This window comes from Balaenoptera borealis (genome assembly GCF_965194805.1).
Source record: "Balaenoptera borealis genome assembly, chromosome: 3".
Classification (NCBI taxonomy): domain Eukaryota; kingdom Metazoa; phylum Chordata; class Mammalia; order Artiodactyla; family Balaenopteridae; genus Balaenoptera; species Balaenoptera borealis.
In genome coordinates, this window is record NC_138866.1 from 150,914,628 (window position 1) to 150,938,072 (window position 23,445).

At 49.1% G+C, this 23,445-nt stretch overlaps 1 protein-coding gene across 3 annotated transcripts in view; it reads right to left on the minus strand.

The window, feature by feature from the left end:
* Nucleotides 1-23,445, minus strand: part of IL16 (interleukin 16) — a 118,243-nt gene that overhangs the window by 86,180 nt on the left and 8,618 nt on the right. The window contains exon 2 of one of the 3 annotated variants that reach the window (XM_082388467.1): nucleotides 18,464-20,423. In XM_082388467.1, coding sequence (XP_082244593.1) covers nucleotides 18,464-18,503 — 40 coding nt within the window. In that variant the 5' untranslated portion in view covers nucleotides 18,504-20,423. Of the gene's footprint in view, nucleotides 1-3,909; nucleotides 4,015-18,463; nucleotides 22,874-23,445 lie in introns of those variants that run through there. The other 2 variants (XM_082388472.1, XM_082388473.1) reach the window with 2 other exon arrangements.

Consider the following 23,445-nt stretch of genomic DNA (forward strand, 5'->3'; position numbering starts at 1 on the left):
TTGAGGGTATTTGCTTTGGTTCCTCATTTAGGTCCCTTCTGAGCCTCTGAATCTTTTCACGTGTACGTTGATTTGGGTGCATTTGCTCGTCCTTACTCAGAGACCTGTGCTTCTCCAGATCTGAGAGGTGGGATCGACCCTGAAATTTTCTGCTCAAATCTTTCATATGCAGATGGAAGACTGAGGAAGGGCTCAGGTTGACTGGAGCTTTCCCTTGCCAGATGAGAGCTGCGGTGAGCAGCAGGGAGGAAGCCCTAGTGCCAGCCATCCCAGGAGTGAGGAGAGCTTCTGGATCATTTGGAGAGCACGTTTGCGGGAGGTGGTGGGGGGCACCTCCCGTCGACCAGGTAGGGCAGCCCTGTCCTAGCTGCTGGAGCTGTCTGCCTGAGAAACATTTCTGGCCCAGATGTGCATGCCAAGTCTCAGCCAGAAACAAGACCAGTGGAGATCCCCACTCTGGGTGGTCCCCAGCATCTGGGGCACTGCACAGAGTCACTGCCAGGCTTATGAGCTGCTCCCACGCAAGGCATACACTCTCTTCCAGCTTCTCCAAGTGTGCAAGCATAGCAGCTCTCAATGGGCTCTGCCCTTCCACCCAGGCCTCCTGCTCCTCCACAAGCCTTCCTCAGCACCCTGCTCTGCCCTCTTTCATGCAGACCCCCTTAATCCTTCTGCCATAACTTGCCTAGCTTACAGGACCAACATAGATTTGTCCTTATATAAAGTGGGATCCAAGAGAAGAACTTGAAGTAAATTCCTAATTTCAGGCTGCCTTCCTAGCCAAAGTCCAAGCTCTTAGTTTGTTTATTTTGCCTTGGGGGGTATTTTTCTCCCTGCATGTAACAGTATGTTGCTATTCACGCTGATTTGTGTCTTAGTATCAAAAACATCTTATATATTAAAATGGGCTGCCAGCCCAAATGGACAACGCAAATATAAGGTGCTATTGTCAGAGTTAGCGTTGTTGTTATGTTGATATTGTTCATACATTTTTGCAACAACTATATTCTGAGATTCGTCGTGTGCCAGGCAATGATGATGTAAAGGATGAAGACATGGTCCTTTATGGCCAGTGAGAGAAGACAGATGTGTACATGGATAGTATTCCTAGTGTGGGAAGTTTCATAATAATGGTCTGAATCAAGTGCCACCATCTGAAGTGACTTTATGGATGGTGTCACCAAGGAATCGGCCCCTGAGCTAAGGCTTGAAAGCTGAATGAGGGTTTTCCACGTGGGAAGGAAAGACAGAAGAGTGAGCATTTCCAGCAGACAGAACAACAAGCAAAGGCACAAAGCTCTAAAAGACCCCCCTGTATTCAGATCAGAGCAGATCTCTTGGCAACACTGGAGTCTGGGTGTGAGCACGGGGGAAAGGGTCAAATCACCAATTCAGGTAGCTGAGCAGTCGTGCTTAAGGAATGAAGACACTATCCTGCTAGTGAGTGGCTTTCATTTCAAAGTGCACCCTCCCCACTTGACCTCCAAACCCCGAGGGTACCACAGCTGGGGCCCAGAAAGGGGAGTGGGGAGTTTGGCAAGAGGACAGGTCTCAAACTCCTAGCCTGCCTTCAGTCTGAATAATTCTGCTCCAAACTGTTTACACATGAATTTTTATGAAAGATTTCAATTCTAAAAAGGTTTCCATGGATAAAAAGAACTAGAAAACATCTGCTGTAGGTAATTATAATCCAACTCAGATTTTGGTTTTTACCCTGTGGATATATGACCATCTTTGTGTTTAGGAAATAGAAATATTTGTTGAGGCATCTAGCAGAGCAGTTAAGATTGTAGATTTTGGAGTCAGACAGGCTGGGGTTCGGTGCCACTTTCTAGCTGAGTGACCCTGGGCGAGTCACCTCGTCTCGCAGTTTGCGGGGATACACTACCTCACTCAGGGTTGCTGTAAGGCTTAAATGAGATGACGCAGGAAAAGATTTTAGCACAGAGGCTGGGGCAGGAAGAGAGCACAGGAAATGATTGGGTATTAAGTGTGATTAATAAGCATCAGTGGAGGTGAATAAATGAGGGGAGGGGGCTGGCGCACCCTGATAGCTCATGCCCTCGTCATGCGTGGAATACAGGAGGTACCCTCAACTGTGGTCATAAATGTTGACCGCCACTTAACTGCAGGACGAAAAAGAGAACAGAGGAGAGGAAAGGAATGGAGCCATAGCTGTCCTTCCCAGCAGCCTGGAGAAAGGGAAAGAAGCCACAGGGCAGCACCCCGGGCTGCTTGGGGAAGTAAGGGAGGCTTGGCGCTCGGCTCCTTTGACGGGTCCTGCCACAGACGGGAGGATTTCACTTGGCAAGAGAAGGAAGTGGATGGGACTTCCTTGGTGGTCCAGCGGTTAAGACTCCGCACTTCCACTGCAGGGGGAGCGGGTTCCATCCCTGGTCAGGGAAGATCCCGCATGCCGAGCTGCGTGGCCTAATTAATTAATTCAAATTTTAAAAAAGAGAAGGAAGTGGATGCTGCCCTGTGTCCTCACGGAGCAAGGAATCTGCTGGGTCCTCCGACAACAGGAAGCAAGCGGTTTATCAGCCAAAAGAGCGCCAGCCGTGCGACTGAAACCACGTGGAATTAGCCTAAAGCACGTGGACCCTCACCCAAAGCACGTGGACCCTCACCTAAAGCACGTGGACCCTCATCTAAAGCAACTGGACTCTCACCTAAAGCACGTGGACCCTCACCTAAAGCACATGGACCCTCATCTAAAGCACGTGGACCCTCATCTAAAGCATGTGGACCCTCACCTAAAGCAAGTGGACCCTCACCTAAAGCAAGTGGACCCTCACCTAAAGCACGTGGACCCTCACCTAAAGCACATGGACCCTCATCTAAAGCACGTGGACCCTCACTTAAAGCACATGGACCCTCATCTAAAGCACGTGGACCCTCACCTAAAGCACGTGGACCCTCACCTAAAGCACGTGGACCCTCATCTAAAGCAACTGGACCCTCACCTAAAGCACATGGACCCTCACCTAAAGCACGTGGACCCTCATCTAAAGCAACTGGACCCTCACCTAAAGCACGTGGACCCTCACCTAAAGCACATGGACCCTCATCTAAAGCACGTGGACCCTCACCTAAAGCAAGTGGACCCTCACCTAAAGCACATGGACCCTCACCTAAAGCACGTGGACCCTCATCTAAAGCACGCGGACCCTCATCTAAAGCAAGTGGACCCTCACCTAAAGCAAGTGGACCCCCTAAAGCACGTGGACCCTCATCTAAAGCAAGTGGACCCTCACCTAAAGCAAGTGGACCCTCATCTAAAGCACGTGAACCCTCATCTAAAGCAAGTGGACCCTCGCCTAAAGCAAGTGGACCCTCACCTAAAGCAAGTAGACCCTCACCTAAAGCACGTGGACCCTCACCTAAAGCAAGTGGACCCTCACCTAAAGCAAGTGGAGTGACTGACAGTCTTCCCAAGGCCAGTGGCAGAGCTGCCCACGTGCCGTGCCCGCCTGGGAGAGGGGAAGCCTGGCGAGCAGCGGGGGAGGCCTCCTCTGGCGCCTCCGCCCCCTCCTCTCCATCCTTCCTTCCGCCGCCTTCCATATCCCCAGTCCCAAGGACGAGGCCTTGGCTGTTCAGGCGGAAATCCTAGAACCAGAAGCTCCCAGGGCTACAAAGCGAGGACAAGTGACAGCCCTCTCCCCACGCCAACCTCCCGAACGGCTTCCTTCCCCCCCTCCTTCTGCAACCAAAGGTGGCACCCGATTCCCACCCCAGTGACCGCTTCCCCTCTTGCCCAGCCCAGCCCAGCCTCCAGACAGGAACCCAAGTTCCAGCAACGGAGCCCGGTCCCCATGCAGGTCAGAGAAGCCAGCCTCCTGCGTCTGTTAACTGCCACCTGGTCAGAACCGCTGCCTGAGGGACCTTCTCTCACCCAGGCCCACCTACCTCTCTGCTCACAGTCCCTGGGGCTGCCCCCTCCTTGGCTTTGCTCTCCAACTGCCCAGCCGGGACCACGGAACCATTTATCCCGGGAAAGCCAGGGCCCGGGCCTGGGTCAGAGCCGGCAAAGAATGAGAAATGGATGCTCCTTTCTCACTCAGAGGCTGGTCTCAAATCAGATCTCAGGCGCTGACGGCTGGGATGCTGTGAGTCGGACAACGCGCTCACAACCTGCTCTGGACAGGTGACTCAGGGCAAATGTGTCCAACCTGGCACCGGCTCACTTGGAGACTCCCGACCTGAGCCATCTGACTTCTCTGTGTGAAGACGCTTGGTGCAAAAAGGCCGGGCTGCCAGCGCTGGGAAGCTCGGCTCAGAACAAAGTCCACCATCTGCTGGGCTGGCAGAGGACACCCAGGAGGCCAGCGCTGCCCAGAGCCCCAGAGCCCAGCGAGGCTCCTCGTTGGGGTCCCAGCTGACCCCTGCCGTCCTTGGATAACCTGGAAGTGGCTGGGAGGGCAGGAAGGTAACAAACACTACTCAGCGCCTCCAAAGGGCCTGGCATGACGTCAGCTCACACTATCTCGCCGTCGATCTTGTAAATATTACCATACTCATTTTACAGGTGAAAAGGTCACTGCACAGAGATTCACTGAGCACCTACTATGTGCCAGACCTAGTGACCCTGGGTCATAGCCTACTACTGGTTCAGCAAAATGCAGCGCCTTCCCAGAGGTCACCTAGCTAGCAAGGTATCACGTCGGGAGTCTAATCAAGATCCACCCAACTCCAAAGCCCAGGCTCTTTTCATGGCATCACGCTGCCTCTCTATGCCAGGCTGTCCTTAAAATAAGAAACTGGCTCTCAGGAGCCTGTCTGGTCCCCAAGCCAGTCGTGGGCATCAAAAGGGACGCCTCCAGGAAAACACTGGAAAAAATAAGTTATGTAACAAGTTTGAGCCCATAGAAACTTCTGCTAGAAACGCAAATTCTCAGGCGGCACCTAGTCCTGCGGAATCAGAAACTCTGGGGGTGGGGCCTGGCACTCTGCTTTTGCAAGCCCTCCAGAATCATCTGGTGCCTGCTCAAGTCTGAGAACCGAGGACTTCACTTACGTAGAGCGTGTGGAGAACCACAGCACAAAGGGACAAGGCACTCTGTGTGTCCTATCCGGATTCTCATTGCATGACCAGAGTGCTTTTCCCCCGCATGTCCCCTTGGAGAGCCTGATCTAAGGGTGACATTTAACCCATCTGCCCCTTAATGACCATCCCACACATCTCTCCTAAGCACGGTCTCTGTGAGCTGTTTGTACGTGCCGGGCTGGGACTTCTGTGTGGCCCTCTCTTCTAACAAATGGAATGCTTTCCTCTGCTCACCACCAAATGTTTCAGGGCTGACTGGGGGCTTTAATGAGGGTGTAGGTGCAACTCGTAGGAAGCCCTGGGAATTCCATGCAAGGCTTTGGAGATCCAGCCACTCTGTGGGAACAAGGCCCACGGTCACAAGGGAGGCACTTTGGGGATAAAGCTGCCTTTGTCAGTGGGTGTGGGGGGCAGTTCCACACGGCAGGGCTGGGTCTGGGGCGCAGTGGAGTAACTTCTAAAGTGCAGGAAGCCTGGGCCTCGGTCAGTGTTGCCTGCTCTGCTCACACCCGCAGTGTAGTCAAGGCTGGGGCCTGGGGATCAACTGCCCAGGCTGTTTCACTGACAGAAAGGCTGAGGGGCGATCTGGTAGCCCAGGTGTGAGGAGGCCAGCCTTGCCCTTCCCAGATCCCACAGCCTCCCTTCTATACCTTGTCACCTATACCTGAATCCAGTTCCTGCATCTCCATTTTTTTTTAACATCTTTATTGGAGTATAATTGTTTTACAGTGGTGTGTTAGTTTCTGCTTTATAACAAAGTGAATCAGTTATACCTATACATATGTCCCCACATCTCCTCCCTCTTGCGTCTCCCTCCCACCCTCCCTATCCCACCCCTCTAGGTGGTCACAAAGCACCGAGCTGATCTCCCTGTGCTATGCGGCTGCTTCCCACTAGCTATCTATTTTACATTTGGTAGTGTATATATGTCCATGCCACTCTCTCACTTCGTCCCAGCTTACCCTTCCCCCTCCCTGTGTCCTCAAGTCCATTCTCTAGTAGGTCTGCATCTTTATTCTCGTCTTGCCCCTAGGTTCTTCATGACTTTTTTTTTTGTTTTTTAGATTCCATATATACGTGTTAGCATACGGTATTTGTTTTTCTCTTTCTGTCTTACTTCACTCTGTATGACAGACTCTAGGTCCATCCACCTCACTACAAATAACTCAATTTTTTTCTTTTTATGGCTGAGTAATATTCCAGTGTATATATGTGCCACATATACAATGGAATATTACTCTCCATTTTTTTTAAAGTCTTTATTGAATTTGTTACAATATTGCTTCTGTTTTATGTTTTGTTTTTTTGGCCCTGAGGCATGTGGGATCCCAGTTCCCTGACAAGGGATCGAACCCACACCCCCTGCATTGGAAGGCAAAGTCTTAACCACTGGACCACCAGGGAAGCCCCCTGCCTCTCCATTTTCAGATGATACATGCTTGCTCACTCTCAGAAGGTGAATTCATTCCTGCCCAGACCTTTACGGACGCAGGGTGGTTTCCCTCGTGGTGGAGACTGTATCATATCAGTGCCCTCCGGACCTCTTCCAGAAAAAGGAGTCTTCCCTCTGTGCCCTGACAGTCTCCATAAGCGAGCTCATTTCGTGCCTGAAGAAAGGGGGGAAGATGCAGCTGGGAGAGCCCCACCTGGGTGAGAAATGGGGACCTCCCGAGCTACATGCCAAGCTCGGTCAAGGTCCTACTATGGGATCTTGTCACGTCTCAGCTTTGGTTTACTCATCTGCCAAATGGAATTAAAAACTCCCACCGCGGGACTTTCCTGGTGGCACAGTGGTTAAGGATCTTCCTGCCAATGCAGGGGACATGGGTTCGATCCCTGGTCCGGGAAGATCCCACATGCCACGGAGCAACTAAGCCTGTGAAACACAACTACTGAGCCTGCACTCTAGAGCCCGCATGCCGCAGCTACTGAGCCCAAGCACCTAGAGCTCGTGCTCCACAACAAGAGAAAACACCCCAATGAGAAGCCCATGCACCGCAACGAAGAGTAGTCCCGACCCACCACAACTAGAGAAAGCCCGCGCACAGCAACGAAGACCCAACGCAGCCAAAAAAATGAAAAGTAAAAAATAAAAAAACTCCCACCACAGGGTGTTAGAGGGAAGGAGACAACAGGAGAGGGAGCCCCTGCGAACAGCTCTGCAAATTCTTGCTGCTAGAAGTAACCACATGCTTTTGTTTTGTTTTTGGAATACAAGACACCAAGGAGATGGAGGGTTTGGGCAAATGTCTCCCTCACCTTGGCACCTTCATGCATCTGTCACAGCTCAATGCGTGCTTTAAATGAATTAAAACATCACTCTCTGATAATTATTCTTGTATCTACTTCTTTAGGGAAATGGTTCAAGTTTCTATCAAAATAATTTCGATTATCCATGGATTTCTTCATTAATGTTGTTTTCAACACAGATATTGTAAAAATGTAGTAACATAGCAACATATTGCAAAAATGTAATAAAGTATCTAAAAATGTTTCATAAATTATCAAACAGTAAAAACATAAAAAAAGAAATAGCCATGCGCTCTTTGCAGCATTATCTGTTTTGCCTTTGCATGAAAATCAGTCAAACTTCACCTCTATGTGATCTCCCCACGTACCTGCACACATGCGTGCACACACACACGCGCACGCGTCTCCATTCTCAATTATATAAAGAAGGGCTATCATATGCAGATAACTTTTTGTGTACTAGACACTCTGATGAGCACTTTATTTGGTTTTATCCTCTCACCAACTCCATGAAGTAGGTGCTATTTTTATACCCATTTTAGAGGTGGAGCGACTAGGGCAAGCGGCTTGCCTTTCTGGGGCGCACAGCAGCTGGTGGGAGAGCAGCCTCACAGCCCCTGGACGTAGCCACAGGCCAAGCTGCCTGAGAGGTCTGGGAGGAAGTGGACATTCCAGGGGAAAGGCCACTCACTGTGTTGGTCCTTCCAGCTCATGGAGCCCAGAAATCTTTTTAACAAGGGATTCTGAGGCTTGCTAAAGTTTCATAACCAATGACCTAAACTAGAATACATAGAGCGTGTTGGAAATCATGGCATAAAGTGCCAAGACACTTCTGCATGTCCCATCAGGATTGGATTAGTGCCATGTGATCAGGAGACCTTTCCTGCATCGTGTTCCCCTGGAGAGCCAACATATTCTGGGATTATAACAAGAGTTCTATTTATACGGTGATGTTTTCATTTTTTTTTAAGTATGTTCATATTTTCTTCTGATACTTTTTCCCCCCTTTTTTTTTTCCAAGTACAAAAGTAATACATGTTTGCTGTAGCAAGTCAGAATAGTCAGAAGGCAAAAGGAAAAGTGTTTTCTTTTTAAAACACCACAACGGGGTCATCTATTCTGATCAAATAGCAGCAAGGTAAAGAGGGCAGGGATTGGAGTCAGAGCAGGGTTGAGACCCCAGCTTCTGCACAAGCCAGCTCTGCCAGCTGAGGCAGGTCCCGTTACCTTCCTGAGCCTCATTTTCTTCCTGCATAAAATGGGAACAAGAATCCAACAAACTGACCGGCCTGCTCAGAGTTCTGAGCAGGGGCATCTAGTATTCTTTGAAAATCCTCAGGGATTCCTTATGCTGTGAACTTTAGGTCAGGAGAACTGTACTGTCATGATGCAGAATATAATTGAACAGTTCCAACTAGAAATGGAACACCATACTGTAATGATAATATATCCTCGACCTATTTAGCACTTTCAACTTACATCACACAAGGTTGAGGGCAGGACTTTACCGTTTCATCATCCACCCTCGTTTATGGACGCAGACACTGAGGCCCAGGGAAGTTGCATGGCCACGGCCAAGGTCAGGCAGTCAGGAACTGCTGGTCTCCTGACTGCTCCTCCAGAGCCCTTCCTTTCTTCCCGCCACCCTACATGACATGCAGATTCAAACCAAAGGTTCTGCTTTATATGACAAGTCTAGCTGACTTCCTTACAGGCCATGTTGCTCTTCCTCTGGGCTTCCTGTCTCTCACTGTGTCCATTCTGGGCTTGTATCCTTTCAAAGTAATATTTCATCACTAATACACTGTACGATTCTAACAAGCCACGGCAACCAGTCCCATGGGCCTGTATGAGCAGCCCATGTGCCAACAACTCCCAAATTCCCATCCCAGCCTTGGACTTTCCTCTGGGTTCTAAACTCTTTTTTTCCCTACCATCTGCTTAACATGTCCTCTGACAGTTTAACAGGTATTTCAGAATTTATGCCATCAAACAGTACTCTTGATTTCCCCCAATAAAATCTAAAATACTTTGGTAGTCACCATCATCACCCACTCATTTGCACAAGCGAAAAAAACAAACAAACAAACAGAACAAAACAAAACCATATCAAGGAGTTAGGAACACAGGCTCTGAAGCCAGAACTCCTGGATTCATGTCTCACGTCTGTCCCTGGCCAGGTGCATAATTATGGGCAAGAAGGGGCGCCTCTCTGTGGACTGGCTTACCCATCCATTGGACGGTTATTGCGCTAGGACCTACCTCACAGGGTTGCTGTAAGACTAAGTGTGGTAACAACTGTAAAGCTTTCAGGAAAGTGCCTGCCAGGATAAGCCCTCCGATCTGGATTCCTCCTTCTCTCTGATTCTCTCGCGATTCGCCCCTTCTCTCTCCTCCTTCTCTCTTCTCACATCACATCCGATTTATCAGCAATTCCCATTGGCCCTACCAGAAGATATCCCAAATCCATCCTCTTCTCTCCATCTTCACTGCCACCGTCCTAACATGACCACCATTCCCTGTTGCCCGGTTACCACACTCACCTTTCTCACTGGGCCTCCATAATCCACTTCCACACAATAACCAGGTAGGTTTTTTGAAAATATAAAATGGATCATGGCCCTCACCTACATAAAACCCTCCTAGGACTTTGCACTGCTTTTTGAAACAATTTTTTTTTTTATTTTAAAAAAAAGGATTTATTTTTTTTAGAGCAGTGTTAAGTTTACAGAAAAATTGCCCAGAAAGTACAGAGTGTTCCTGTAGGCTCCACTCACGGTCTATCCTATTATTAACATCCTGCATTAATGTGGCACATTCTTACAATTGATAAATCAATACTGCGACGTTGTGATTAAATTCCACAGGTGACATCAGGGTTCGCTCTCTGGGTTGCATATTCTATGGGCTTTGACAAATGCATCACATCATGTATCTACCATTATGGTGGCATGCAGAGCAGTGTGTCACTGCCCTTAAAAGCCCTGGACCCCGCCCACTACTCCTCCCCAAGGCTTTGCATTGCTTTTTCAAAATAAAGTCCAAATTCTTTACCGTGTCCGGAAAGACTTACATGATTTTGCCCCTCTTAGTCTTCCCTTTCCTGAACAAGCCAAGCCCATGTCCCTCTAAGGCTTTTGTCCAAGCTGTTTCCTCTTCCAGGAATTTCCCACTTCCAGATCTTCCTATGGCTGTCTCCTTCCTGCCTTGATATCCTAAATGTGGCCTTTCCTCTCCTCCCAGTCTACACTAGGCCTCAGCTACTCCCCATCACGTTTCCTTTTCTTCATAGAACTCGTCACCATCTGAAGGTGTCTTGCAGTCTCTTCGGTCTCTAGTCTGTACCTCTGTGCCCCATCTACAGTCAAGCACCCCAAACAGGAATTCACCAGCTTTGCTCACTGCAGGGTCTCCAGCTCTAGGACATGCATGTTCCAGAAGGGCTCAGTAAACACTTACTGAATGAATCAACCCCAAACCGAATGAATAAATAAATGACTAATGCCATGTAATGAGCTTCTACACTCGTTTGTATTTTAGCATTTACAGAGAGCTCTGGCAGACATTTTCTTCATCTAATTTATGTGATTAGGCTCAGATTTAGATGGAACTTAAAAAACATATTCACACCCTCTCTCCTAGTTCCTCAACATCACTGATGGGGACAGAGTGAGAATGTTCTCTGCAAGGGAAAAGAGTTTATTTCTGAGAGCACCAATAACCCTTTGGATTGGACAAGCGGAGTCACGTGGTTTAATTCATAGCTGTGGGATGAAGAAAAACACTTGGAGATACAGAACCTTGACTGATGAATAATAGTAACAACTGGGACTTCCCTGGCAGTCCACTGGTGAGACTCTGAACTTCCACTGCAGGGGACACAGGTTCGATCTCTGGTTGGGGAACTAAAATCCCTCATGCTGCGTGGTGCGGACAAAAATAGTAATAATAATAATAATAATAATACCAACTGTCATTTGTGCAGCACTTGCTGTGAGCCAGACACTGCACTAAGTACTGACAACACAGCATCTATCTCCCGGCTCTAATCGTAGGGTTGGTGCCATTCCTTATCCCTATTTTCCGGACGAGGAAGGGAGAAAGAGGAAGCACGGGCCCGTAAAACGGCTTTCCCAAGGCATGGAGCCAGCCTTTGAACCCAAGGTTATCTGACAACAAAGTCCAGGCAATCCTGGCCCTTGGAATAAACGTTGAATGAATAAACCATGCCAAGTTGGGCAACCTGGAAATCCCTACCCATCCCCGGCAGTGGAGTCACATGGGTGGGAGGTTGAGAAAGGGTTAAACACCAAACCAGGAGGGAAGGATTGGTGTCTGGGCGGTGCTTTTTCAAGGCCAGGATCAGGATGGTTTGCACAGAATGCTTCCCCTCCACCAGGCCACAAGAAAAGGCCAGGTATTAATGAATGACACACCCAGGGGGAGGAGAGGGCGCTGGGGATGTTTCCACTCAGTAAGATTTTGGCAGGAACTGTGTGTTCGGTCCAAGGGTGTAGAGACAGTCAAGCGCCCCGTCTTTTCTGGCTCTTACAGGATGCGGGAGCTCCCCCAGCCGGGGGGCCCGGCCCCCTCCAGAGCGTGTTCACACAGGACAAGGGGCGAGCCGAGGTGGAACAAGCCTGGCCAGCCGGGGCGCTGCCAGTACCCCTCCTGCACTCCTTCTGCCCACACAGTTATCTGAGGAACGCCGCTTCCTGCCTTGCATCAGAAAGCAACATTTTTAAATTTGAAGAAATCCCTGCTTTCTTTTCTTCATTTGTTATTGTCGTGACATGACTGACTCAATAAGTAAAAATGTTCAGTCCCTGCCCGAGGTCGCAGACTCGTCTGTCTCCCTGGGCTTGAAGTTCCTCCAGACTCTTCGTGCCTTCTCCCACCTCCGCGCCTCGGCACACACTGCGCTTTCTAACCCCCGGAGCCCCTGCTTCCCGGCCAGCTCTCCTGTGTTTTTCAAGGTTTGGCTCAGAGTCATCTCCTCCAGGAAGTCTTCCCTGACACCTCCCTCCCAACTCACTGATGGAATCAGGAGCTGCCCTTCTTTCTTGGGGGGCGGGGGCAGTGGAGAGGAGAATGCAATTTCTTTTTTTTTTTAATTAATTTTTATTGGGGTAGAGTTGCTTTACAATGTTGTGTTAGTTTCTGCTGTACAGCAAAGTGAATCAGCTATATGTATACATATATCCCCTCTTTTTTGATTTCCTTCCCATTTAGGTCACCACGGTGCATCGAGTAGAGTTCCCGGTGCTATGCAGTAGGTCTTCATTAGTTATCTATTTTATACATGGTATCAAGAGTGTATATGTGTCAATCCCAATCTCCCAATTCCTCCCACACCCGACGTTCCCCCTTGGTATCCATGTGTTTGTTCTCTACGTCTCTATTTCTGCTTTGCAAATAAGATCATCTGTACCATTTTTCTAGATTCCACATATATGCATTAATATACGATATTTGTTTTTCTCTTTCTGACTTACTTCACTCTGTATGACACTCTCTAGGTCCATTTACATCTCTACAAATGACCCAATTTCGTTCCTTTTTATGGCTGAGTAATGTTCCATTGTATATATGTACCAAATATAGCCAGGACATGGAAGCAACCTAAATGTCCATCAACAGATGAATGGAAAAAGGAGCTGCCCTTCTGTACACTCAAAGCTCTCTCATCTGGGTCTTACCCGGTAACTGTGAGATCCTTGATGCCAGGGACTGTGTCTTCTCTCTCTCTCTCTCTCTCTCTCTCGCCCTACACAGTCCCTGGCACAAAGTGGATGTTAAATACCTGTTAGAAGAAGAGATGAGAAGAAGAAAAGAAACAGGGCAAAAAGGCAGGAGGAAGGAGGGAGAGAGGGATCTTTGTGGTCAGATGCATAGCCGCAGATATAGTATAGACGTAGAGACAGACGGATATAACTGACTGCATGTCCAGGTATGCATATGCGCACCACCGCAGGGTATGTGCGGGAAGAGCACTGGTCCAGGAGTCCAGAGGCCTGAGCTCTTACCACGAGGCTGCCGCTGACTGGCTGTGTGACCTGGGGTAAGCCACACCCCCTTCTGAGCTGCAGATGTCTCCTTTGTAACATGTGTGATTATTAAGACTTAAATAAGAATGCTGTCACTGCCTGAGGTGCGGTGGTGTTTCCACAAGTATCAGCGCTGCCTTCCTTCAGCAGCACTCCGCCCGCGATGCCCCAGACGCCATCCACAGTGGGAAGGACAGAATGCAGGGTGCAGGAGCCAGAAGTCCCTGCGCCTGGACCCTCTCCATTTCCATCTCATTCCATCACAGCTGTTCAGACACTCGAAACGTATCCGCCCTACACTGCACGGTACCCATTTTGGTTGCTTCTGTGTCCATTTTCCCAGTGACAGATGCACGTACTGGCTCCAATTCCTGGACCCATTTGGGCTGCATCAGGAAATATACGGCAGCCCCAGTGAAAACAGCTTGGTCCCTATCACCCTGACCCCATGGGGACCCCCCGTGAGGCCCTAGGACACACGAGTATATACAGAGCCTTGGCATGTTTCTCCCCGCCACCCAAGGGTCCAGTTCCCATGAAAGGGCACCTGCTCCATCTCCTCCATCCCCTCCATCCTGGCCTGTGCCTAAACCCACTGACAGACCCCGGAGCCCCAACCTCAGCCCATGCCCAGTCTGCACCACTAACTATATCTGCTTCCCCTCAGCCCCCCAAAACCTGCTTGGTGCTGGTCCCTTCTCCCAAAACCCCAGCCAAAATCTGCACTTGAACCCATTGTGAGGCCTCCCCAGCAGAGTTGGGGGTCTTTGCCACCAAGGGTTCTGCCCGCACGGCCAAGGCAGGACAAAGCAGCTTCTGTACTTTATTAAACCAGGCCCTTAAATCTAGTGACATGTTATATATTACCAGGAAAAACTGAAAGCAACTGAGAAGGGGCATGGAAGGGCTTTCTGGGGTGAGAATAATGTTCCCACCATGCTAAGAGTTGGTCTTACGCAGGTGTATCTGTTTGTCACAATTAATCGAATGGTACACATAAGATATGTACATTTCACTGTGTGTAAATTTTACCTAAAAGAAGAAGAGTAGTCAAATCCTGAACTTGATTTAATTATATACTTGCTGAACTGTTTAGAAGTGAAGTGCAGTGGTGCCTGAAACTTATTTGGAAATGGATTCAAAAAATAAGATGGATGGATGGGTGGATGGAGAGAGGGGTGGATGGTCATGTGAGAAGGCAAATGAAGTGTTACTTGTAGAAGCTAGATAGTGGGTATGTGCTGGTTGACTACAGTTCTTTCCACCTTCCTGTATGTTTAAACGTTTTTAATAAGATTTTGGAAAAAATACAACTGAAAGCAAGCCAGAGTTGATAATGTGGGGGCCATAATGGTGATGGTTCTGAAAACTTTGCAGGAACTGAGAACCCTAACCCCAAGTGGAGACGACAGCACGGGAATCAGTCTGTATGTACCTCAGGATCACTATTGTTATTTTTCAGCCACATGCTAAGAACTCAAGCTTTAGAATGAAACAGACCTGCCCTGGGTTCAAATCTCAGTCCTGCCACTCACCATTTGCATAAGCTCCCCAGGCCTCATTTCTGCTCACCTGTACGATAAAGACAAGGCATTGGCCTCATAGGGTTGTGGGGGGAAGATGCAGTGAGTCAGTGCCCATCAGGGTCCTAAATCAGCGCCTGGCGCTGGAAGCGCCCAGGTGGAGGGAGGTGCTAGTATTTGCAGAGAGATTTCCAGGAGGCACCCTCGGGGGTTGGCCACCAGATGTGGGGAACAGAGAGAACCGGCTGACACACAGAGAGAGGGCTGTTGAGACCTGGCCTCACCAGCAAAATCTCTTTTCCCCTGAGCTAACAAGTCACCAGGATGATTTTTTAAAAGATTCTGCAGGGAAAACAGACTGGACGGAAGGAGGCTTACAAAGCTCACAGTGACAAAGTTAAGCTCGTAAGACTTGAGACAGTTCTCTTTTCTCATCCTTATTCTTCTGCATGCTGCCTTCTTTACCTAGAGCTTGCCTCCCTACCTCTGCACCTGACCTCACTCCCACACACCTGCACACAGCTCAAAGGGCACCTCCTCAGAGAGGCCCGCCCTGACCACTAGACTAGGCCGGTTCCCTGGTTAGAGCCTCTCATAGCAACTAACTCTCTTTGGTCTGTCATACAGAGTGAAGTCAGTCAGAAAGAGAAAAACAAATATTGTAAATTAACGCATATGTGTGTGGAATCTAGAAAAATGGTACAGATGAACTTATTTGCAAAGCAGAAATAGAGACACAGATGTAGAGAACAAACGTATGGACACCAAGGGGGGAAAGTGGGGGTGGGATGGATTGGGAGATTGGGACAGACATATATACACTGCTATGTATAAAATAGATAACTAATGAGAACCGACTGTATAGCACAGGGAACTCTACTCAGTGCTCTGTCGTGACCTAAATGGGAAGGAAATCCACAAAAGAGGGAATATATGTATATGTGTGGCTGATTCATTTTGCTGTACAGCAGAAACTAACACAACATTGTAAAGCAACCATACTCCAAAAAAAAAAACTAACCCTCTTGTCATTATATTGATGCCTGTATGATTGTTTATCTCAAGTCTCCCATCAGATCATCAGAGCCCAGCACGATGCCTGAAGCACAGACTGCTGCTCTAAATAAATAATCTGTTGAGAATGAATTCCAAGTGTTTGAGATAGTGACTTCACTCTTTGTAGATTGAAAAATAAATAGAAAATTGGTGGTGGGGTGGGAAAGGCAATAAAATAAAGCCAGCTACATCCATGCCTGTCCCAGGCAACATTATATAGCTCTTTACCATTAAAGATGGATGGCAGCGTCCAATGTGGTTTTACTTTGTTTGGGGGAGAAGAGCAGGGGTGAGGCGGGAGAAGCATACAGCAGAATTCTCCTCAAACCCCACCCCCTGCCCTCCAGCCCTACACAGACCCTCCCTCTGCATCTCACAGGCCCAGCCCCTCCCTGCTGACTCCCTTGAGAGTACAAGGGCCCCCAGGTATCTTGATTCCATTTTCTGCCAGAAGGAACGGAGGCACCTGTGGAGGAGACCACGTGACCCAACTATTGCTGAGGGTACAACCAACCACCTTGTCACATGCTCAGAATCTGCACATGGGGAAAGGCAGTGCTGGAAGGTTTCTTAGAGACCGTCTCTCCTTAACACCTTCCATCCACCTTACAGACAGCGACAGTGAGTCCTGGATACGGGAAGGGGCTTATCCAAGGTCGCAATGGTGTGTAAGAATGTAACTGAACAGGTGTCCGTGCATTGAACCCCCAACCTTCCAGCTGCTGAACTCAGAGGAAAGAAGGGACTTGATCACCGTCGAGGAGTGATGCTGTGGGTTGTTGCCCCAGGACTGAGTACTCATTCCCACAGCTGGCACACAGGCTGCCTGGGACAGCTCAGAGCGGAGCCTCTCTCCAGGACTTACCCTCAGCTGAAGGCAGCGGCCTCTCCCCAGGGCAGCCCACATGCAGTGATGGGTCACTGCAAGGGTACAAAGCCCCATGGGATCGGCTGCATTGGCTGAGGCTTGTGTTGGAGCAGCGTCACAGCCCAGCTCCTCCCTCGGTCCGGTTCTGCTTCCCTCACCCCTCCCAGGTGCCCAGGGACACTCTCCAGTGAACTTCCTACACATACCAGGGAAACCCAACCAAAGATGGTGATGCAGCCAGGGAAAGGAAGTGGCAGGACCCCACGGAAATAAAAATGAATAAAATGGTTTCGGCAAACATCAAGCACCTACTAAATACCAGGTCAAGTCCAGTCCTCAAAGATTCCCCAGTGTAAGAAAATGCATCCTGTACTTTATCTCTGAAGCTTGGCCTACCTTCTGCAAGAGAGGGAGGCCATGGCCACTTGGGACCCTCGAGAACTCCTTCTTTCATCCCCAAGGGCTGGGTGCTCTGTGAGGGTTCCTGTGTCACGACAGGGGAACAGGGGAGCAGCTGCTTTCAGGGTTGAAACGTTCTCTGTATCGCACAGATGCTGCTCGGGCCATTTCACCAGCTTCATCTCATTTACTGCTTCTATAGTCCTGTGTGGTAGGAATTCATGACCCCTGTTTTGCAGAGGAGGAAACTGAGCCATAGCGAGGTTAAATACCTTTCCCCACACCAACTAGCCTGTTCATCTCAGAGCCAAGATTCCGTCCCCGGTAGCCAGACCCCACAGCCCAGGTTCTTGGCCCCTGTGCTCCACTGCCTTTCTTCAGAATTCAGAGAATTCTTTAACAGAACCTAACCAAATGGATCCCAGGGTTCTAGCCATCTCTGCCATCTCTTCCTGGAGCAGAAAAAGTCAGAATGTGCCTTTGACTTGCCTTACTCTCCTTTTTAAAGAAAACCACGTGTTTATTCTCTTATGCCAAAGTTACGACAGAGCTGAAGTTTTGCCAAGTGTTGACTTTAAAAGCTGGGCTGAGGGGTTAAAATCCTTTTCCCTGATGCCTGTTTGTTTATGGAGCAAAAGAAGGAGGTTGTCATAAGAAACGATCTGATCCACGGGGCTGTACCTGCAGCAAGGCAGGGAGTCTGGCCAGGGTACGTGGCGCCCCTCCCAGGGCTCAGATCCATGAGGCTCAGGGGGCCCCCTGCTCCAGAGACCTGCTTCCCGGTCTCCCCCAGGTGCTCAGCAGCTCTCCCTTCTGTTCTGCATCCTGCTAGAAGCGGAGCCCTGCCATGGGGACCCTGACAGCTTTGGGCATTTAGATATTGATATTCCCCACCCCTGGGCGTTGCCAGGACCACTCACAGAGGAAGAATGGGCAGGTAGAAAGCAGCTGCCCTGGCCAGGGCTCACCCTCATCCCCCTTGGGGGGTCCTGTGATACACCCACCTCTCACCCCTCCACCAAGCAGCCTAGTGAGCGTTCAGCCAGCCTCTGTGAGGACAACATAGACAGACTGGGAGGGACTGTGTCCCGCTGCACCACACACGTGCACACACACAGACACACACACACACACCACACACACACAACACCACACGGCATAACCAAAATTATGCTTCCCTAGGTTTCCACCCCTCGGAGAGGGTGTCAAAAAAAAAAGTCAAACCCTCCATCCCCACCTCCCCGTGAAGCCCCTGAGAAGCAGCCTCACTCACCATTCTCCCTTCGAGGGAAGAATCTCTTCTGCAAACTCATGACGGGGGCTCCAGGGATGAGGGAGAGCCGTGACCGGTCCCTCCTGAGTCTGGATCAAGAAGTCGCCGGGGATCAACGGCAGCTTCTAGGGCTGGGAGTATTTGAATGGGAGTTAAAATTACAAAGTAACTCCTCGTTAGAACTGTTTTTCCTCGGCAGGGAGGGAGGGAAAAAAATCCCTTTCCCTCTGCCAGCAAATCTCTAACATCTCCAAACGGTCGCTTCCAACTCCTGCCCTCCTTGCGAAGCAAATGTGTAGAAGGCGATGTTATTTCACTGAATCAAGCCCTCAGATCATAAGCCTTTTCCGGTACCACAAACAGAAATGTAAAACCTCAAACTTTCCCTTGGCCTCGGAGTCTGTCGTGAGCGGACAGAACACAACGCTTTCTGAGATCGAATGTATGGGAAATGTGCTAAACTTGTTAGATCATCCCAAGCCCTCAGTGCGGCTTTCCCCCTCCCCACCCTACATCTCTTTTTCTTTTTAATGGGTTCTGGTGTGTTTATGTAATTGCGAAGGACAAACACAACACCTCCAGTCCTTTTGCCCGAAGTCGAAGTGATTCATTTTCTCCTTTACACACGCCGCACACAAACACAGTGCCTGTTTAATCCAAGTGAAAACGCCTTTCATAAAATCTGCAAAGCGCTGGGGCAGGGCGAGGCATGGTGAATGCAGCCTGTGTCCTGAGAAGGGCAGTTGGGCTTGGGGGAAGGTGGAGGCTGAGTCTATAATCAAGACAAACAGAAGGTGCTCTGACTCCTGCCCACGTCAGGACAAGGAGGGATGAAAGAAAAGTGGGCTCAAGCCCTGGGTAACTGGGCTATAAAACGTTTGCAGCCTGCTCTACCCAACTTCCCCTTGCTAGCCTTCCCATAGCAGGGGGATTTATTTTTAGACTTGGACAAGATGTACTATTATTTTAAATGACCAGTTTGATTGCTGGGTTAAATAAATCCTTGGATTCCCCCACCAAAAAGACCAAAAGAATATACAATAAGTGGGCAAAGACTCAGAGCTGAAAGCTGCAGAAGAATGTGATGGTTTTCGGGACGCAGCAATGTGAGACAAGACTGAAGGGAAAGGCTGCTCTGTTTGATAGAGAGGGAAAAAGTCACCAGGGAAGCAAGCATGACAGAGCCTGGTCCAGTGCCTGGGCTACCTGTCCCCTGCCAAGTGGCCCAGGTCTTCCAGGGATGGGCCCCTGCCATGGCTGCCTCTGGCCCCCTGACCAATGTCACTCTCACCATTCATAGTCTCGAATCACCGTCACTTGATCAAAGCACCTCCAGGTCACTGTGACCACTCTACCCCTCCCCCACCTCCTCACCCCTCACATCCCTTAAATAATCATTTCTCAGGGCAGTGCTGCAGGTGCCAGAAAAACCTCTGCTGTCAGCACCTGGAGTCAGAACAGCTCCCTGAGAGTCATCCTTACCCCAGGATGAGGGTTGGGATCCAGAGCTGGCACTTCTCTGCTGCCTGCTCTACTTTGCTTTGAATAACCACCTAACTGCCCAGGTCATGAACCTGCAGGATGCTGCAGCTATACTATGCATGCAGAACTATGAGGGCCAGAAACGGGCCTTGCATTCTAGTGGTACCCAGTAGCAGCAACAATGGGAAGCCGGCTAGATAAATAGGGGAATACTTTGCAGAAATTAAAATGATGTAATAAAGTAAGATTTATTGACATAGAAAGATATCTGCTTTACATTTTCAAGTGAATTAAATCAGGTTACAAACACAGATAGTGTAGTATGATCCATAGACATGAAACAAGATTAAATTTGGAGACCTAAAATTGAGGGGTTTCTTTTTTCTTCATGAGCTTCCCAACATCCATCGAGCTTTCCAATATCCATTATGTTATCCCCACAGGTCAATGAACAGTAATAGCTTCCAATCTGTATCACCTATAGGATGATAGAAACATTTTTAAATTTAAAAAAAATTGTTTTTTTAAGTCAAGTCATTGGCTTTGGAACTCCTAAGTAGACTTTGTTAAATCAATAACAAAAACTACACTTTTGAAAGTCATAGCTTTTGATCATATGAATTAAGCCTTTGACAAAGGAGTTATTATTTGACTAGTAAGCAGAATAATTGTCCCTCCAAAGGTGTCCACATGCTATTCTCACGGACCTGTGAACTTGTTATGTTACATGCAAAGGGGAATTAAGGTTGCCGATGGAATTAAGGTTACTAATCAGATGAGTTTAAAATAAAGGGATTATCCCGGATTGTCCACGTGGGCCCAATAAAATCACAAGGGTCCTTAAAAGTGGGAGAGGGAGGCAGAGGAGGAGGTCAGAGTTAGAGAGAGTCTTGAAGAAGCTACACTGCTGTCTTTGATGATGGAGAAGGGGGCTACAAGCCAAGGATGTAGGAGGCCTCCAGAAGCTAGAAAAGGCAAGGGAAAGGATTCTCCCCTCCAGTCTCCAGAAAGGAATGTTAACTCTGCCAACACTTTTTTTTTTTTTTTTTAATTTATTTTTGGCTGGGTTGGGTCTTCGTTGCTGCGCGCAGGCTTTCTCTAGCTGTGGAGAGCAGGGGCTACTCTTCGTTGCGGTGCGCGGGCTTCTCATTACTGTGGCTTCTCTTGTTGCAGAGCACAGGCATGCAGGCTTCAGTAGTTGCAGCACACGGTCTCAGTAGTTGTGGCTCACGGGCCTAGTTGCTCCGCGGCATGTGGGATCCTCCCAGACCAGGGCTCGAACCCGGGTTCCCTGCACTGGCAGGCAGACTCTTAACCACTGCGCCACCAGGGAAGCCCTCTGGCAACACTTTTGATTTTAGCCCAGGGAGACCCATTTTGGACTTTTGACCTCCAGAACTACATAAGATACTTTGTATTGTTTTAAGCTCTTAATTTTGTGGTGATTGGTTACAGCAGCAATAGGACGCTTATACATTTGGATTTTTTATTTTGTTTGTTTCTTCAATGCCAGAAGCTTGGCTTTGGTTACAAAGAGCAAAGCCTGGAGGATACAAAGCACAAAATTTATACCATAAACCCACAGATTTGGGGAAAACGTATGAAGACATAAGAGAAGCTATTTTCTTATTTAAAAGACAATGAAAGTCTGCCCAACTGAAGAGAGGATGAGTTTCAAAGACTGCAGGTTGGGGCCTGAGAAGGAGCCCCTCACATCTGCCCCTTCCTGGCTGACACTGAGACACACAGGTAGTACAAACTGGGGCCAAGACCTAGCACAGAGACCTGTGTCCCACTTTCTACCTGAAATACTGGGAGGAAAGAGCCTCCTTCGACTGTCCTGAGCCAACTCGGAGTGGAAATATCCACCTGGGAGAGTTAGGCCAAAATCCTGGGACAGTCCCCTGAGTCTCCCATGGGAGGGTGGAGAGTTGGGTAGGAGAGAGTGTAGCTGAAAGTTCCCTGTGCCTTGAAGAGGTACCCAGAATGCCTGAATGCCCCAGCTGACCCAAGAGCTCTGGACAGTTGGGTGTGGAGGAAGCAGAGTGACCTTTGTGATGAGAGAACCAGATACCTCGGCAGCCAACATGGTGGGGATGGAACCTCTTGCACAAAGGAGAGGCTGGCCGGTTCCCTCTACCGTGAATGTCTCAGCGAGGGGACCAAGGACCGTGTGCACCTTCCCCAGCGCCACCGTATCACGTAGAAACCAGTCAGGGAGACCCTCAACTGGCTGAGTAGGTACCCAGAGGAGACCTGAGTAAAATCAGGAGTAAACCAGGAATGACTAAATTTACTTTGGATTGGCAAAATCAATCTTCTATCATCCACAGACATGGGGGGTTAAGAGTTAAGTTCAACAACAGAGAAATAAGGAAGACTGCATGTTTATAAGTGACTTTTGTCTGAAAATAGTCTATTAGTAGATGCCAAGATGTAAATAGAGGTTATCTCTGGCTAGTGAGAACAATTATGAGTGCTTTTCATTTCTTTTCTAATTTATTTTTCCAAAAGGAACAGGTTTGTGAACATATATATATATATACACACACATATATATATTTACAGCTCCTTACTCTCAGAAGATACCCCCAGCCCAAGTGAATGAAGAGGGGGTCGAATGGCACAATTGCAGATATAACTGCAAAGTATAAGGGAATATAATGGAGGGGTCTCACATTCGTGGGGGCCTCTTCCCATAAATAAAGCCTTGTTCTTGGTATCCTTCCCCTGCATAAGGTGACTGAGAGGATATCTTTTTGTTGCCCAGGGTCTGCAACAAAGAATGGGGGGGTCCTATCTCCTACTGGTCAAATCATCTGGGGAGAGATGGCACCGCACCCCCACGTTCCAGCTCTCTGTCCTCCTCTTGGTCTCTGCCTCTGCCTCTACCTGCAGTGACCCCGTACTAGGACCCTAGGCCTTTGCCCTTTGCCCTTTGCCCTCCACCTCCGCCACACACACACACTTTTTTTTTTTTTAATTTTATTTATTTATTTATTTATTTATTTTTGGCTGCATTGGGTCTTCGTTTCTGTGCGAGGGCTTTCTCTAGTTGTGGCAAGTGGGGGCCACTCTTCATCGCGGTGCGCGGGCCTCTCACCATCGCGGCCTCTCTTGTTGCGGAGCACAGTCTCCAGACGCGCAGGCTCAGTAATAGTGGCTCACGGGCCCAGTTGCTCCGCGGCATGTGGGATCTTCCCAGACCAGGGCTCGAACCCGTGTCCCCTGCATTGGCAGGCAGACTCTCAACCACTGCGCCACCAGGGAAGCCCAACACACACACACTTTTAATAAGCCCTCTGGATCACGCTTACTTCAGAGGATAGGGTCGCCTTCCCTGGCTGGCCCCTGTGTCCCCCAGCCCCTCAGGGTTATAGACAAAGACACCTCCAGTTACAGAGTGAGCCCTACCCCGTCCTGAGCCAATTCTGACCAAGCAGCCAGGCTGTCGGAGGCTCAGAGAGCTGGGCTGGCGAGCCCACGAGGACGCTCACTGC